The sequence below is a fragment of the Pseudophryne corroboree genome, chromosome 7 (genome assembly GCF_028390025.1).
Source record: "Pseudophryne corroboree isolate aPseCor3 chromosome 7, aPseCor3.hap2, whole genome shotgun sequence".
Lineage (NCBI taxonomy): Eukaryota > Metazoa > Chordata > Amphibia > Anura > Myobatrachidae > Pseudophryne > Pseudophryne corroboree.
Window position 1 is genome coordinate 24,131,898 of NC_086450.1, and position 15,947 is coordinate 24,147,844.

The 15,947-nt window shown below is 48.0% G+C and overlaps 1 protein-coding gene across 2 annotated transcripts in view; it reads left to right on the top strand.

Moving 5' to 3' along the window:
* Positions 1–15,947, top strand: part of STAT1 (signal transducer and activator of transcription 1) — a 153,325-nt gene that overhangs the window by 16,335 nt on the left and 121,043 nt on the right. For both annotated transcript variants that reach the window (XM_063932754.1, XM_063932755.1), the window contains exons 3-5: positions 3,758–3,902; positions 6,462–6,560; positions 7,786–7,875. In XM_063932754.1, the coding sequence (XP_063788824.1) occupies positions 3,758–3,902; positions 6,462–6,560; positions 7,786–7,875 (334 nt within the window). The remainder of the gene's footprint in view (positions 1–3,757; positions 3,903–6,461; positions 6,561–7,785; positions 7,876–15,947) is intronic.

Sequence of the window (15,947 nt, forward strand, 5' to 3'; positions counted from 1 at the left end):
CTGCCCCCGAACCCCCCCCCCCCTGCAAGGGGTGTAAAAGAATAGCACGGCGGTGATGCTTTCGCACCCGCTGAGTAGCTCCCCACCAGTGCAGCTCCTGCGTTCTGGCAGGCCGCTACTCGCCGCATCCTGGGTCGCAGCGGCTACATGTGACGTCACGCAGCCGTCGCAGCGCACCCCCGTAACGAGGGTCACAGCCCAGAGATGCTGTTAGCATGTCACTGCGCTCCCAAGGGATTCAGACGGCGATCGCTGCCGCTGTCTTGGCTATTCCATACCAGGTAGTAGAGAAACCACTATTATTAATAAACTGGTAACACGTATTGCCATGAGCAAACCTAATGCCGTGTAAAAGGATTCCTCCTGCGCCTCTTAGGATAATGTCTGTGTGCAGGTATTGGTATGTGAGCCCGCTGGACAGGATGCCGCATTTCAGTAGTCCGACATTGGCATCCCGGGCGCTAGAATGCCGTCCGGGGGGCGAGCGCAACAAAGCCCCTTGCGGGCTCACTACACTCGCCACGCTGCGGGCTCGGTAGACAAAACATATTTTTTTAATGATACATAATATCATTGAGGTTCTATTCTCCCTCAGTGGGTGTCGTGGACACCCATAGAGGGGGAATCGCCTACATCGTCGGTATTCCGGCGGCGGTATAGTACCCCTGTCGGGATCCCGGCGTCGGTATTGAAACAGCCGGGATCCTGATGGGCGGTATGTTAACCGCATACCCTTGTGCATAGGTGTTCTTTATAATGGGTGCAGGGAGTGCGGTGCACTTGGGCTTCTGAGTCCAGTTGGGCCCCCGCACTACACACTCTGCACCCAGGGTATACTTATCTTGTGCCGACAAGCGGGTATCTCCTCCTCTGTGGCGCCATCTTCCCAGTGACGGCTTCGGGAAGATGGCGCGGCGCAGTGAAAGCTCTGGAACTGTTCCAGGGCCTTTACTGTCTTTTGCGTTATCTTCCCGAAGCTGTCTGTGCAGGAGGAGGGACCTGCTTGCCGGTAAAAGGTAAGGTATGGGGCTGGGGGGCCTGCTGCTCAGGTGAGGGGCCCGCTGAGCTCTGGTTCCCTCAGGCAGTAATACGCCCCTGGACAGTGTCACTGAATGTGCAGCTTTTATAAGTTGCCCTTGTATGTGCTTTTTTTGTTGGGCGTCATCTAGTGGCCGGCAGTGCGCAAAACACTTGATTTCCCCCCATAGAGGTGAGGAGCAGCATTAGTCTTTTATTATATAGGATTTTTTCTCCTCTATAGTAGGGTGACGTCTCAGGATCTTAGCGTTAAACGTCAGCGGGGGCAACTCCAGGAAGCCGGGGCATGGGAGAGACTCCGAGCAGAGCAGACCGCCCCTCTTACAGACTGTGCGCAAAGCCATAGGTCCAGGAGAGGCTTGGGCTTTGGGCCTTTAGTTTTCTCAGGAAGCTCCGCAAGCTAAGTTTGGTATGGCTTGGCCAACATTTCTAATAGTAACAGCCATAATGTAGACTCCACAGTGTCGACAGGTACTCCGTGTCAACATCTTTCATGATATTAACTGGAAACAGATTGACGTTGACATAAAGTGTTGCAACTTTGACAAGGCACTCTAACACTAATATCTGCAATGCCGACACTGACCATACTACAATGTAATTGTAGACGGTTTGCCGACTGCCCACCCTGCAAGCTGAATATTTATTCCCTCTCGTCCTGTCCGCTCGGCCGCGTGACTGCAGTTGAATAACCTTTAGCTGATGTTGGCTCATATGTAAGAAAACAAGAATAGATCAGTCTTACCCTGCGTAAACAGCCCAAACAGAAAGTGAAAGGAGGAAAGCTATACTTAGGTTCTATTCTTGATTTGTTTGCATTAAAATTATGCAGGGATTTGTGGGCTGCAAAATGAAGAGACGTCTTACAGCTCAGAAGCCAGGCTTTGTCCCTGCACCTAAGCTGTAGCCTCAGTTTCTAGTCAGAACCTTGTGTCTCCTATCCATTTCTTAATCTGATTCATTTTCCCACAGCCGCAGGGTTTTGCTATTCAATTAGAGCACAGAAAATGACACACTGTGATGTTCTCTGTATTATATAGCCGTCATTGCATTGCTCTCTGTATTATAGGTGGTCATTCTGAGTTGATCGCTCGCTAGCAGTTTTTAGCTGCCGTGCAAACGCTATGCCGCCGCCCACTGGGAGTGTATTTTAGCTTAGCAGAAGTGCGAACGAATGGATCACAGAACGGCTACACATTTTTTTTGTGCAGTTTCAGAGTACAGTAACTCAAAACCTACTCAGCGCTTGCGATCACTTCAGACTATTCAGTTCCTGATTTGACGTCACGAACACGTCCTGCGTTCGCTCAGCCATGCCTGCGTTTTTCCTGGCACGCCTGCGTTTTTCCGAACACTCCCTGTAAACGGTCAGTTCACACCCAGAAACGCCCACTTCATGCCAATCACTCTGCGACCACCAGTGCGACTGAAATGCTTCGCTAGACCCTGTGCAAAACTACATCGTTCATTGTGCTCGTACGACATGCGTGCGCATTGCGTCGCATACACATGCGCAGAACAGCCGTTTTTTAGCCTGATTGCTGCGCTGCGAACAACTGCAGCTAGCGATCAACTTGGAATGACTCCCATAGAACTGTCACATTGATGCTCTCTGCATTCTATTGCAGTCTCTGTGATGGTCTCTGTATTATATGGTTGTCATTGATGCTCTCAGCTTTATATTGCAGTCACTTTAATGCTTTCTGTAATATATTGCTGTCACTCTACTATATATTGCAGTTACTGATGCTCTCTGTATTATATGGCAGTCACTGCGATGCTCACTGTATTATATGGCAGTCACTGCGATGCTCACTGTATTATATGGCAGTCACTGTGATGCTCACTGTATTATATGGCAGTCACTGTGATGCTCTGTATTATATAGCAGTCACTGTAATGCTTTCTGTAATATATGTGTGTTACTGTGATGCTCTCAGTATTATATGGCAGTCACTGTGATGTTCTTTGTATTATATGGTGGTCACTGTGATGCTCTCTGTATTATATACCTGTCACTGTGAGACTTTCTAATATATGGTTGTCACTGTGATGCTCGCTGTTTTATATGGCAGTCACTGTGATGCTCACTGTATTATATGGCAGTCACTGTGCTGCTGCTCTCTGTAATACATGTGTGTCACTGTTATGCTCACAGTGTTATATGGCAGTCACTGTGATGTTCTTCGCATTATATGGTGGTCACTGTGGTGCTCTCTATTATATGGCTGTCACTGATGCTCGCTGTATTATATGGCAGTCACTGTGATGCTCACTGTATTATATGGCAGTCACTGTGCTGCTGCTCTCTGTAATATATGTGTGTCACTGTGATGCTCTCAGTGTTATATGGCAGTCACTGTGATGCTCTTCACATTATAATGTGGTCACTGTGATCTCTGCATTATATGCCAGTCATATAGGTAGGGGTAGAGACACTGAGCTGAATCTTTGCCCTGGTTGGTAGAAAGCCTAGCTTCACTCCTGAGGAGGACTAGGCCCCTCTTTAAATATATCAGTGATGGGCATCTGGCAGCCCTTGGTCTGTATGAAGCCTTCACAGCAGCCTCCACCTCCTTACTACTTGTTTATTAAGATTAATGTGCTGCCCCTTTGTAGGTTAGAGGACAGGCCAGTGCGGCCCCAGAACTGTATCTTTGTATTGGCTGCCTTTGGAAAAGGAAATGGCAGTAAATATGATTCTGTTTTCCTATTTTAGGGACCATGCTTCAAGCAACGTGTCTCTTGCAACAATCCTGTTCCACGGTCTCCTGTCTCAGCTGGATGATCAGTACAGCAGGTTTTCCCTGGAGTGCAACTTCTTGTTGCAGCATAATATTCGGAAAAGCAAACGTAACCTACAGGTACTGTACATATGTGCTTTTATTACACTTGTCCATTGTGCAAACGTCACCTTTAGCCATGTCGTACATATCCGTTTATGCTGGTGGATAGAGGAGTGCTAAAGGGAATATCTATGTATGGACTCAGTATGAGATCCCAGCGGTCAGGAGACCGACGCCAGGATCCCGTCAGCCGGAAAACCGGCGGCAAGCGCAGCGTGTCTCCTTGTGTGGCGACCTTAGGTAGAGGAAGCCTATCTGAGTTTTGTTTTGTAGTCACATTTCGAAAATGTGTCTGTGAAACATGCTAAATAATGTAGCAAAATAACCCATATTATTCTATATTAAGATTTTTTTATTATTCAATTTTAAGGCCAGTGGTCTTCAGATCTGTTTTAGACGTGCAGAAATCCTTGCTGTGTTTCTTACCCCCTGAGCCAGTGGTTACATCCACCACGATGCAACCGCAAAAGGGATGATGGCTGGAAATTCCAAAGTGTGCGCTGTGCGCCTAGCAGATGACCGTCCGTTATTTTGTTGTTTTTATCTACAAAGACCAATCCTCCACGCGGGGCTGCCGCAGAGATGCACGCAAGTCTTGCCTGTTTCCGTGCTGCACACACTCCGCAGTTGGGTGATTCAGTAACTGTTGCATCTCTCCTTGTGGCTGAAGGGGCGTAACGGGGCGTTAGCACGTAGACTAAGTCTAGTGAAAGGGCGCGATGAGAGTTTTGTGGGCTACGAGTTGCGTACATGCAGAAATCCACCTGATCTCGTTCATCAGGCGATTTGTTACTACATATTTGAGGACCATATTGCGCTAAGCTGGGCGCTGTACTACATTTTCACACAGTAAATAATAAAGCAGGCAGTAACTTAAACTTACGCCCATTTTTTTTATTTATTTTTTAACCATTTGTTTTGCTTGCAAAATACACATCCACTACATAAATATGATTTCAGGGCCCTCGCTATACGTTGCCGCACACAAAAGTGTTTGATGTGCCGCAGCAATAAGGCACCAACCAGCGCCAGCGGTGCATGTGCAAGCGGCCAATCAGAAGTTGTAGTGCTGGCGACCATCACTGTCGTCACCCGGTCTCTGCACATGCCCCTAATGACTGCAGATGATACGGTATTCTCAGGTGTATATGCGCCAGCGTCCTGGACAGCTGTTGTGCGGCCACGCCTTTACAGCACTCGCTCAGAAAACACCCTGGAACAGCAGGCAATTATTCCGACGTTGGAACGAATGCCCTCGAGCCCAGATTCTGTGTATACACCGGCATGAGTTTAATGAAGGATGGAACAATCGTGTTCCGTCCTTCATTAGCTTAAACGAGGTCGCTAGCGATATCGTAAGGTTTGATGTGCAAAACATCAAACCTAGCGTCCGTCATTGGCGACTGCGAGAGCACGCAATCACGCGTACACACTGAGTGATGTAGGGGATTTGTTGTTACGAAACGGCAAATTAGCCGACATCGCTCCACTTCCTTTCCTCTAATCCCTTCTCCAAGAACAGGTGGGTGCTACTTCCAGAATGATGCTCTTACGGGTGCGTCTGCTTTTTGGGTACATGCGCAGTAACTGGGGGCACAATTAGCTGTACAAACCGGACTAGCAGTCACTCCAGGGTATCCGGACTATGGATCTACACTGAAAAGGTCTACAGTCAATAGGGCGACCACTTATGGTAGACATGCATTACGTTGAAAGGGGCAAAAGGTCAACATGTAAAAGGTAGACAGTTCAAAAGGTTGACATGATAATGGTCGACACACATATGGTAGACACACGTTTTTTATTTTTTTCCAACTTGTTCATACTTTACCATCCACGTGGACTACGATTGGGACTAGTAACCTGTGCCGATTGCAGTGAGGAACCTTTCGCTCACCATGCAAGGGGACGCAGCACACGAATGGGGCTTGTTTGTGGCAGAAAAGTGACCAAAAAAACCCCAAAAATAAAAAAAAGTGTCTACTTGCGTCTACCATTTCCACGCTGACCTTTTGACCATTAGTGGTAGACCTATTGACGGTAGACCTTTTTGGTGTAGATCTGATGATCCGCACCCTCACTCCACGCCAGCCCCAACAATAAATTACTGCCTTCAGAAACTTTATTTGGAGCACCCTTGAAACTCGTGGACCTCAGTTTGCGACCTGGTGGTAAAGATTCCCATCCTCCGAGCCCATATATCCTAGATCCCATTCTGAGACGTATAATTGGGTGATGAGACCAAAACGGGTCAAACACTTATCTGCAATCTCGTTTCACGCATCCTCGTCTTCAGTTTGTTCTTCACCTCTCCAAGAATCACGCTGGAAGATGAAGGCACTGCCATTTACTCTTACAGCTATGCGGATATATAACATCTAGGAGCCATCGTCGCTGTCACGTAGGCACTGCGCCTGAGGACTAGACTGTCGGGGAATAAAAGCAGCAGAATGTGAAGGATGAAGAGAAAAAGTTGCTTTAACTTTATTAAATTGCACCTTAATATCTTCACACCCGCGATCTGGTCTCTCTTTCTCGTTGGTTGATTAAGTAACATTTGCATGTTTTATTTTGTAGGATCTTTTCCAAGAAGACCCAGAACATATGGCCATGATCATAAACAACTGCCTACGAGAAGAAAGCAAGATCTTATCCAATGCCCACGTATATGCCAAGGTATTATGGTCACTCGGACATTATAAGAATTTCACACTATAATAACCCTATGCGTTTACTTTAATGCTTGGTTATGTTTTTCTTAGTGTAGAATATACTGTTTTCTCCCTTTTACCCAGATGACTAATCCGCATATGAACTGGGCTGTGCGCTAAGGTTACAAATCTAGGGATCTGCCGGCATCTGTGCGTCAGGAGTTGCTGAGATTGTCTGCAGTGGCCTCCAAAGTCTTACATGTAAAATGTGTCCAGTAAATAATACACAGTCGTGTGCCTACGTGAAGTTGCAAAGGTTGCAAAGATGCGCGCAGTTCTTCACCACGGGCGTAGGCGCTAGGCTTACATTGGACACATGTAACACTGATGGGTGATAGAATGATGTCATCACGTTTGCGCACCATAGAGGCGGGACAGACCACCCGGAGAAAAGGACTGGGATATGGGTAGTGGCGGCTCAAGAGGTGGGGGTGCAGCACAGTCCAAAATTCAAATAGGGGATCTGCACCAACTGTCATCCCAAAATGACACTGGCAGTTGGTGTGGCTCCCCTGTTTGCACTTTGGACTGCACCTCTGGAGCCACCACTGGGGTAAGTATAACGTGATAGGGCAAAGAAGGGACAGCTGGGACCGGTTACATTGTGCAGTGACTGTACGGTGCTTATTCTGTGGTACTGGAACGGCTAGGAACAGGTGAATGAGGGGGCCCCATGTACAACATTTCTGAGCCCAATGGGGCCCCTGGGCTATCTGTTGTACTCCACTAACTTACAATGGGCCTTATTCAGACCTGATCTCTGCTGTGCGTTTTCGCACAGCAGCCGATCAAGTCTGAACTGCGCATGCGCCGGCACCACAGTGCGCCGACACATGCCAGATAGCCGACGGCCATCTCAGCCCTGCGATCGCCTCTGCCTGTCAATCGGTTGCTGGGCGGGAGGGGGCGGGCCGTTTTAGGGGCAAGGTCTGGGCAACGCAGGCGTGCCCGGACCATGCAGGGTCACGCTGAGGCAACCCCCCCCCCCCCCCCCCCCCCCCCCAACATGTCTGAGTGCACGGCTACGATCAATTCTGAATTAGGCCCCATGTTCTGAGGCAAACTTGTGGCCTCTTCTTGTCACAGCATGGAAATACTGCCACAGTAGCTATCCTATCCTAGGACTGTCCTTCATGCACCCGATGTATGGACTGGTATAGGAGCTAAATGGTCATGTTCCTCCCTTGCAGAACCAGATGGGCAGCACGCAGACAACAGTAATGGTGGACAAGCACAGAGAGCTGGAGAAGAAAGTGACCGACATCAAGAACAGAGCTCTCGTAAGTTTCTGATACGTAGAACATAAAGTGCATTAGCTATGTTTTTAATAACTGAACCTTGAACACAGGCACAGCAGAGGTATCCCTGATATGGTGGGGGCGATGTATCAAGCCTCCGACAGTTCTTGGGGCAGTCACCTCTGCTGGCAATTGCCCTTCTTCAGGAGAAGTTGCAAAATCTGCCATGTAACCGTTCTATTCATTTTTTAATTATTATTATTTCTCTGACGTCCTAGTGGATGCTGGGAACTCTGTAAGGACCATGGGGAATAGCGGCTCCGCTGGAGACTGGGCACAAAAGAAAAGCTTTAGGACTACCTGGTGTGCACTGGCTCCTCCCCCTATGACCCTCCTCCAAGCCTCAGTTAGATTTTTGTGCCCGACCGAGCTGGGTGCAATCTAGGGGGCTCTCCTGAGCTTCTTAGAAAAAGTTAGTTTTAGGTTTTTTATTTTCAGTGAGACCTGCTGGCAACAGGCTCACTGCATCGAGGGACTAAGGGGAGAAGAAGCGAACCTGCCTGCTTGCAGCCAGCTTGGGCTTCTTAGGCTACTGGACACCATTAGCTCCAGAGGGACCGAACACAGGCCCAGCCTCGGAGTCCGGTCCCAGAGCCGCGCCGCCGTCCCCCTTACAAAGCCAGAAGCAAGAAGAGGTCCGGAAAATCGGCGGCAGAAGACATCAGTCTTCATCAAGGTAGCGCACAGCACTGCAGCTGTGGCCCATTGCTCCTCATGCACACCACACACTCCGGTCACTGATGGGTGCAGGGCGCTGGGGGGGGGGGGGGGGCGCCCTGAGCAGCAATATAAACACCTTGGCTGGCAAAAATACATCACATATAACCCCCAGGGCTATATGGATGTATATTAACCCCTGCCAGATTCCAGAAAAAAGCGGGAGAAAAGTCCGCCGAGAAGGGGGCGGAGCCTATCTCCTCAGCACACTGGCGCCATTTTCCCTCACAGCTCCGCTGGAAGGACGTCTCCCTGACTCTCCCCTGCACTACAGAAAAGGGTAAAACAAGAGAGGGGGGCACTAATTAGGCGCAGTATAATATAAACAGCAGCTATAAGGGGAAAAACACTCTGTATAGTGTTATCCCGGTATATATATATATATAGCGCTCTGGTGTGTGCTGGCATACTCTCCCTCTGTCTCCCCAAAGGGCTAGTGGGGTCCTGTCCTCTATCAGAGCATTCCCTGTGTGTGTGCTGTGTGTCGGTACGGCTGTGTCGACATGTATGAGGAGGAACATGATGTGGAGGCGGAGCAATTGCCTGTAGTGGAGATGTCACCCCCTAGGGGGTCGACACCTGAGTGGATGGGCTTATGGAAGGAATTACGTGACAGTGTCAGCTCTTTACAAAAGCAGTTTGATGACATGGGACAGCCGGCTACTCAGCTTGTGCCTGTCCAGGCGTCTCAAAGACCATCAGGGGCGCTTAAACGCCCGCTATCACAGATGGCAGATACAGACGCCGACACGGATACTGACTCCAGTGTCGACGATGAAGAGACGAATGTGACTTCCAGTAGGGCCACACGTTACATGATTGAGGCAATGAAAAATGTTTTACACATTTCTGATAGTACAAGTACCGTTAAAAAGGGGTATTATGTTTGGTGAGAAAAAATAGGATTTTGGTACTTACCAGGTAAATCCTTTTCTTTGAATCCATAGGGGGCACTGGAGTACTCTTGGGATATGGACGGCTTAGCAGAAACAAAGGCACTGAATATTTAAATTTAGAACTCTCCACCCCTCCATATCCCAGAGTACCTCAGTGTACGACCTCAGTGTTTTTTACTGAGCGAACAGGAACTATAGAGAGGTTGACAATGGAGAATTCCTATAACATAACGGACAACAACAAAGTTGACACATAACGTTACTGTCAACTAAACAGTTGACACCATAACCGATAGACCTTTATAATTTGAACCAATCGGTGAAAATGTGGTACCATAAGCTCCTCTGAGCTTAATACAACCCAGGTAAAACTGCTCTGGGTGGGCGTCCAGTGCCCCCTATGGATTCAAAGAAAAGGATTTACCTGGTAAGTACCAAAATCCTATTTTCTTTTTCATCCACTAGGGGTCACTGGAGTACTCTTGGGACGTACCAAAGCTTCCCTCGTGGGCGGGAGAGCTGTTTGACACCTGTAACAGTAGGCGGCCAAAGCTAGATGCTGATGCCGCAAACGTTTCAAAACTTGTAAACGCGCACAAACGTGTGCACTGAAGACTATGTAGCCGCGTCGTAGAAGCTCCACGACCAGCTGGTCATGACATTCCCACAGAACCTGTGGGATGAGCTATTACTGACGTAGGCGACTGTAACTTAGCCTTAAGGTAAGCCTGACGTGTAGTCAGTTTTATCCAACTGGATAATGTCTGCTGAGAAACTGGCTAACCCCAGTTGGCAGCATCATAGAGAACAAACAACGTATCCGTATTACGAACTGTAGACGTTCGGGACATATAAACGCGTAATGCGAGTACCACATTCAGAATTCTAGAATGTGCTGTCAACACAGGAAACACTATTGGTTTATTGATGTGAAAAATAAGAAATCGGAATTCGTCCGAAGTTCCGCTCTGTCATGAGGAAACCCAAATACGGTGGCTTGGAATACAAGGCACCCAAATTTGAAAACAAACCCCTTGCCGAAGCTAAGGCTAGAAGAAAAAACGTTTTCCAAGTGAGAAACTTAATCCCCATTTGTTGTAAGGGTTCAAAATATGAAAACTGTAAGAAATCTGAACCCAGCTTCAAGTCGCATGGCTCTGTAGGTGGGATAAATGGAGGCTGCACTCTGATGACACCTTGTAGAAAGGTGTGTACCGACGCAATAGAGTCAAACGTCTTTGAAAATAAATTGACAACACAGATACCTGCACCCTCAGTGTAGATAAACGCAGTTCTCCATCCCACCCCGTCTGTAAAATAACAGAATACGGGTAACTTGAAAGATGATGTCGGAAACTTCCGAGCTTCACACCAACCTATATAGGCACACCAAATTCTGTAATAATGAGCTGCCGTAACCGGCTTCCTAGCTCGTAACATGGTTGGTATAACCGATACTGTAATGCCCTCTCTCTCTTCTTAAGAGGGCGGTCTCAACAACCACCCCGTCCACCGCAGCCGCGGTACATAGGTAAATAGGGGTAAAAGAACGGTTTCTGTTGTAACAGGTTGGACGTAGTATGAGCAGGCAAGGATCGTGTGCGAGTATTCCTTGGAGATTCGAGAAGCAAGCTCTCCGAAACCCATGAGATATCACTAGTATGACTGTGACGAACTGTCTTATGATCCGTTAGAGCAGCGGAAAACGGTGGACCCAGATACACGAGGAAGTACGACCACGCGAATGTGAGAGCCTCCACCGCCACTGCCCTTGTGATCTGTCGTTCTGTACACATACTGAGCGTTTGTAATTGTGGCGAGATGCCATCATGTACATCTGAAGGTAACCCCACCTGTGGATCCACATGTGAACCACCTCTGGATTTAATGCCCAGTTTTCTGGATGAAAATCCCGACGGCTAAGATCATCTGTCTAACAGATGTCCACTCCCGGAATGAACCCCGTCGACAATATCACCTTGTGGTATTCTGGGCAATTGAGGATTCGAGCTACCTCCCGCATTGCCATGCGGCTTCTCGGTCCTCCCTGGATGTTGTGTATGCAACTCCCGTTGCGTTGTCTGACTGCACTTGGACAGACTGAAAGCGAAGCATGTAGTGCATTGTAAATTGCACGGAGTTCCAGGACATTTATAGACCGCAATCTGTCGTGATCCGTTTTAGAACCCCTGTCGCTGACCTTTTTAACTACAACTCCTCAACCTCTGAGACTCTCGCCCAGAGTATAGACACCCTCGCCCCCCTGTGGGAAACGCGAGTGAAACCCGGCAAACTAAAGCGCTTCGAAAACACATAATTGTTCCTAATAGGCGAATACACCAATGTATCGCTAGTGTGCGTGGCTTTTGCACTAATTGTACTAGATGGTATAATCTGTTCTTTCTGGTGTAGTAGGTAAATTCTTTGATTTACCGTATCTGGAATCATACCTAGGAATTGAAGTCGTTGAGACGGAATTAGATGCGATTGTTTTTGAACTTGACACTGCAACCGTGGTGTACGTTAGTAGCGCAAGTAAGAGGAACCTCTGTTGAGACAGAGCTCTTATGAGCAGATCGTCTAAGTATGGAACGATTGTCACTGCCAGGGCTCTGAGATGAGCTAACATCACACACATCACTTTGGTGAATACCCGAGGCGCTGACAAGAGGCCAAACGGTAGAGCCTGAAACGGTTAATGGTTGTGGCGTATTGCAAAACGCAAGAACCTCTGATGAGGTGACCAAACCGGAATGTGTAAGTACGCATCCTGGAGATCTAGCGCAATCATGCAATCTTGTGGCTCCAAATATGCAAATACTAACCGCAGAAATCCATTTTCAAACTGTAGTAAGTGACTTGCTGATTGAGACTGCGACGGAGCCCTCCGGCTTCTGTACCACAAACAGACGGGAATAATAACCCTGACTCTGTTGGTGTACCAGGCCTGGAAATAAAAACAGCTGAAACCAGCAGAGACTGAATGGCAACCTGCCAAAACGCCTAATTTCGTCCGACATAGGCAGTCTTGTCTTTTAACCTTTAAATAGCGGATACATCCATGAGTGGATGTCTGGAAACCCGGCAAATGTAACGTGTAAAGGCGCGCTCCCACAATTGGAAATTCGAGATGGCCTAAGAGGCCGTCAAGCCACTGGCTTGTTGACTTTAGCGCCCTGGCGTTACAAGGCGCGACTGTTTTTGTACCACAGCCTTGAAAAGACTGAAGTCTAAAGACTTTAAACGCCGGACCAAAGTATTTCCGTTTTGATACCGGAGGAGGCAATGGCTAGACTTTACCCCCGCCTTAGCCTGAATAACAAATTTAGTACCAAACAACTTCTGGCCTTGTCGTGCTGAAACTAGCGACGATAAAAAGCGAGAATTGAGGTAACAGGCGTCAGCAGAAGCTTTACAGAGATACTCAGCAGCTTCTTATTAACGATAAGTCTAACGTGATCGTCATTGTTTCCATACACAGAGCGCCCTAGTGACCCAAATGTATCTTGGGTATTTATAATGTTTGACACAGACGAATTCACCAATGGCGGATTCTCCCATTTAGATGTGGAAACGGGTAAATAGACTTAAATCTTAGTCAGATATTCTAAATAAGAAACTCATTGAAGATCTGTCGTTTATTAAATTCGACGGATTAGACGTTAGAGTCTCCTTAGTCTCTGTAAAATTGAGACATTGACTCACTGGTCATTAGCAATGTATGGTTGCCCAAACCCCACACTATCTGACTGCTGGTCTAATGTGCCCTCCTCACTCGTAGTTATCGCTGTGAGGTTTGACATAGAATTTGTCAGACTGCATTAAATGATAAGACCAGTTAAATTAACACCCTGGTACCCAAAGGGAAATTTGACCTTTGGAAAGTCTGAGACTCCTCCGTTAGAGCTGGCGGAGTAACTTCCGAGACTCCGATCTTACCACTCCTGTCGAACGGAGTCAATTTGAATTGCCAATGCTTAACATAGGATCTGGGAATGAACCGGCTTCCGGAGTGGAAACCTACAACGCAACTGAATCTGTGGTAGATTTATGTACAGACATTGTAGTAAACCTTGTTTTTAGTCTGTGTTGGAGCCTTACTCCTTATACACACAGACAACACAATAGCCAAAGGCCAGACACTTGCACAACCCAGTAAAGTCTTTACTTAAGGTGTGTAATATATATATATATATATATATATATATATATATATATATATATATTTATGTCGAAATACAGTTCACATGGCTAGCCTATGTGAAACCTGAACCAAAATTCCCACTAACACCCCTGCGCCTCCGTGTGGAGTAGAGATGTATGGCAGGAATGTTCTGGAATTACAAACTGGAAGAAACAGGAAACATGATTAAAATGGCCCCCATGCCATGCTTACACTGAAAATCACAGGACAGGTTACAATACCTGCTGCAGTGTTAATATAGGCTCCATAGCCTATTATACAGTGATAATCACTGTCTAGTAAACAGTAATAAACACATGCATGTTACAATACATGCCTTCAGTGTTAATATAGGCTCAATAGCCTATTATACCCTGCATAATCACAGGCAGGTCACAATCCAGTTAATATAAACACTGCCTGCAGTTAATTTTGTTTTAACATTCCTATAGATATGGCAGCCTGCTATTTCCCCTTGCAGCCGCGCTGTAATCAGCCAGGTCCCCCCCCCCTCTCTGTACTCCCTGTAGCTCTGTGTTAGCGGTGAGCCGGGAAGCTCATTGCAGGGAGGCGAGAGACACATTCAAAGTAGCGGAGGGCGGCTGGCCGGGGCGCGTAGCTGTCGCTAGCCGAGCTGCGGCGGGTCTCCCCCTCTGGGCGCTGCACTTTCCATACAGCGCTGACGGAGCGCCTGGCGGCAGACGGAGCGCTGGACGGAGCGGCTGGGCTAAGTGGCAGTGAGCGGTAGTGAGCAGGCGCACCCAACGGACCCCACACAGTGGGGCGGCAGCCTGCGCTGACCGCCCTGTTTCCCCAGCATACCTTTTGTAGGAGGTCTGCGACGGGCTTCTAAGCTCAGAGCTCTCCGGTCATAGCTGCGACGGGGCTTCTATCTGTAAGCTCCGTCCAGCTGTTTGATCACTTCTTCATGGCTGTGACGGGGCTTCTTTCTGTAAGCTCCGTCCAGCTCTTCTGCCATCTAATCACTCCTTCATGGCTGCGACGGAGCTTCTATTTGTAAGCTCCGTCCAGCTGTTGCAGGAGCAGTGGGCTGCCTGTGGCTGTGAGGGTGCTCTTTGTGAGGACCGACACGCCATGCGCTGCCCGTGCAGCGGCACTATCCCGGACCCATGTTTTTCAGAAACTGGGAAGGGAAGTGCTAAGTGTAAAAAGTAAAAAGTAAAAATGAAAAATTTATAAAAACTTCCACCAAGTGTGGGAAGTTCCCACAAGCCTTGTTATTGCTGTGAGCACGGAAAAAACACTGAGGTCGTACACTGAGGTACTCTCGGATATGGAGGGGTGGAGAGTTCTAAATTTAAATATTCAGTGCCTTTGTTTCTGCTAAGCCGTCCATATCCCAAGAGTACTCCAGTGACCCCTAGTGAATGAAAAAGAAAACTACCTGTAGTTTTTCCTGCATCTGAGGAATTATATGAAGTGTGTGATGAAGCGTGGGTTTCTCCCGATAAAAAACTGATAATTCCTAAAAGGTTATTGGCATCATACCCTTTCCCGCCAGAGGAAAGGGCACGTTGGGAAACACCCCCTAGGGTGGACAAAGCGCTCACACGCTTGTCTAAACAGGTGGCACTGCCGTCTCCTGATACGGCCGCCCTTAAGGAACCTGCTGACAGAAAGCAGGAGAATATCCTAAAATGTATATACACTCACACGGGTGTTATACTGCGACCAGCAATCGCCTCAGCCTGGATGTGCAGTGCTGGGGTGGCTTGGTCGGATTCCCTGACTGAAAATATTGATACCCTGGATAGGGACAGTATATTACTGACTATAGAGCATTTAAAAGATGCATTTTTATATATGCGTGATGCACAGAGGGATATTTGCCGACTGGCATCAAGAGTAAGTGCGCTGTCCATATCCGCCAGAAGAGGGTTATGGACGCAGCAGTGGTCAGGTGATGCTGATTCCAAAAGGCATATGGAAGTATTGCCTTATAAAGGGGAGGAGTTATTTGGGGTAGGTCTATCAGACCTGGTGTCCACGGCAACCGCTGGGAAATCCACATTTTTACCCCAGGTAGCCTCTCAACATAAGAAGACGCCGTATTATCAGGCGCAGTCCTTTCGGCCCCATAAGGGCAAGCGGGCAAAAGGCTCCTCATTTCTGCCCCGGGGCAGAGGGAGAGGAAAAAGGCTGCAGCAAACAGCCGGTTCCCAGGAACAGAAGTCCTCTCCCGCTTCTGCCAAGTCCTCAGCATGACGCTGGGGCTCTACAGGCGGACTCAGGCACGG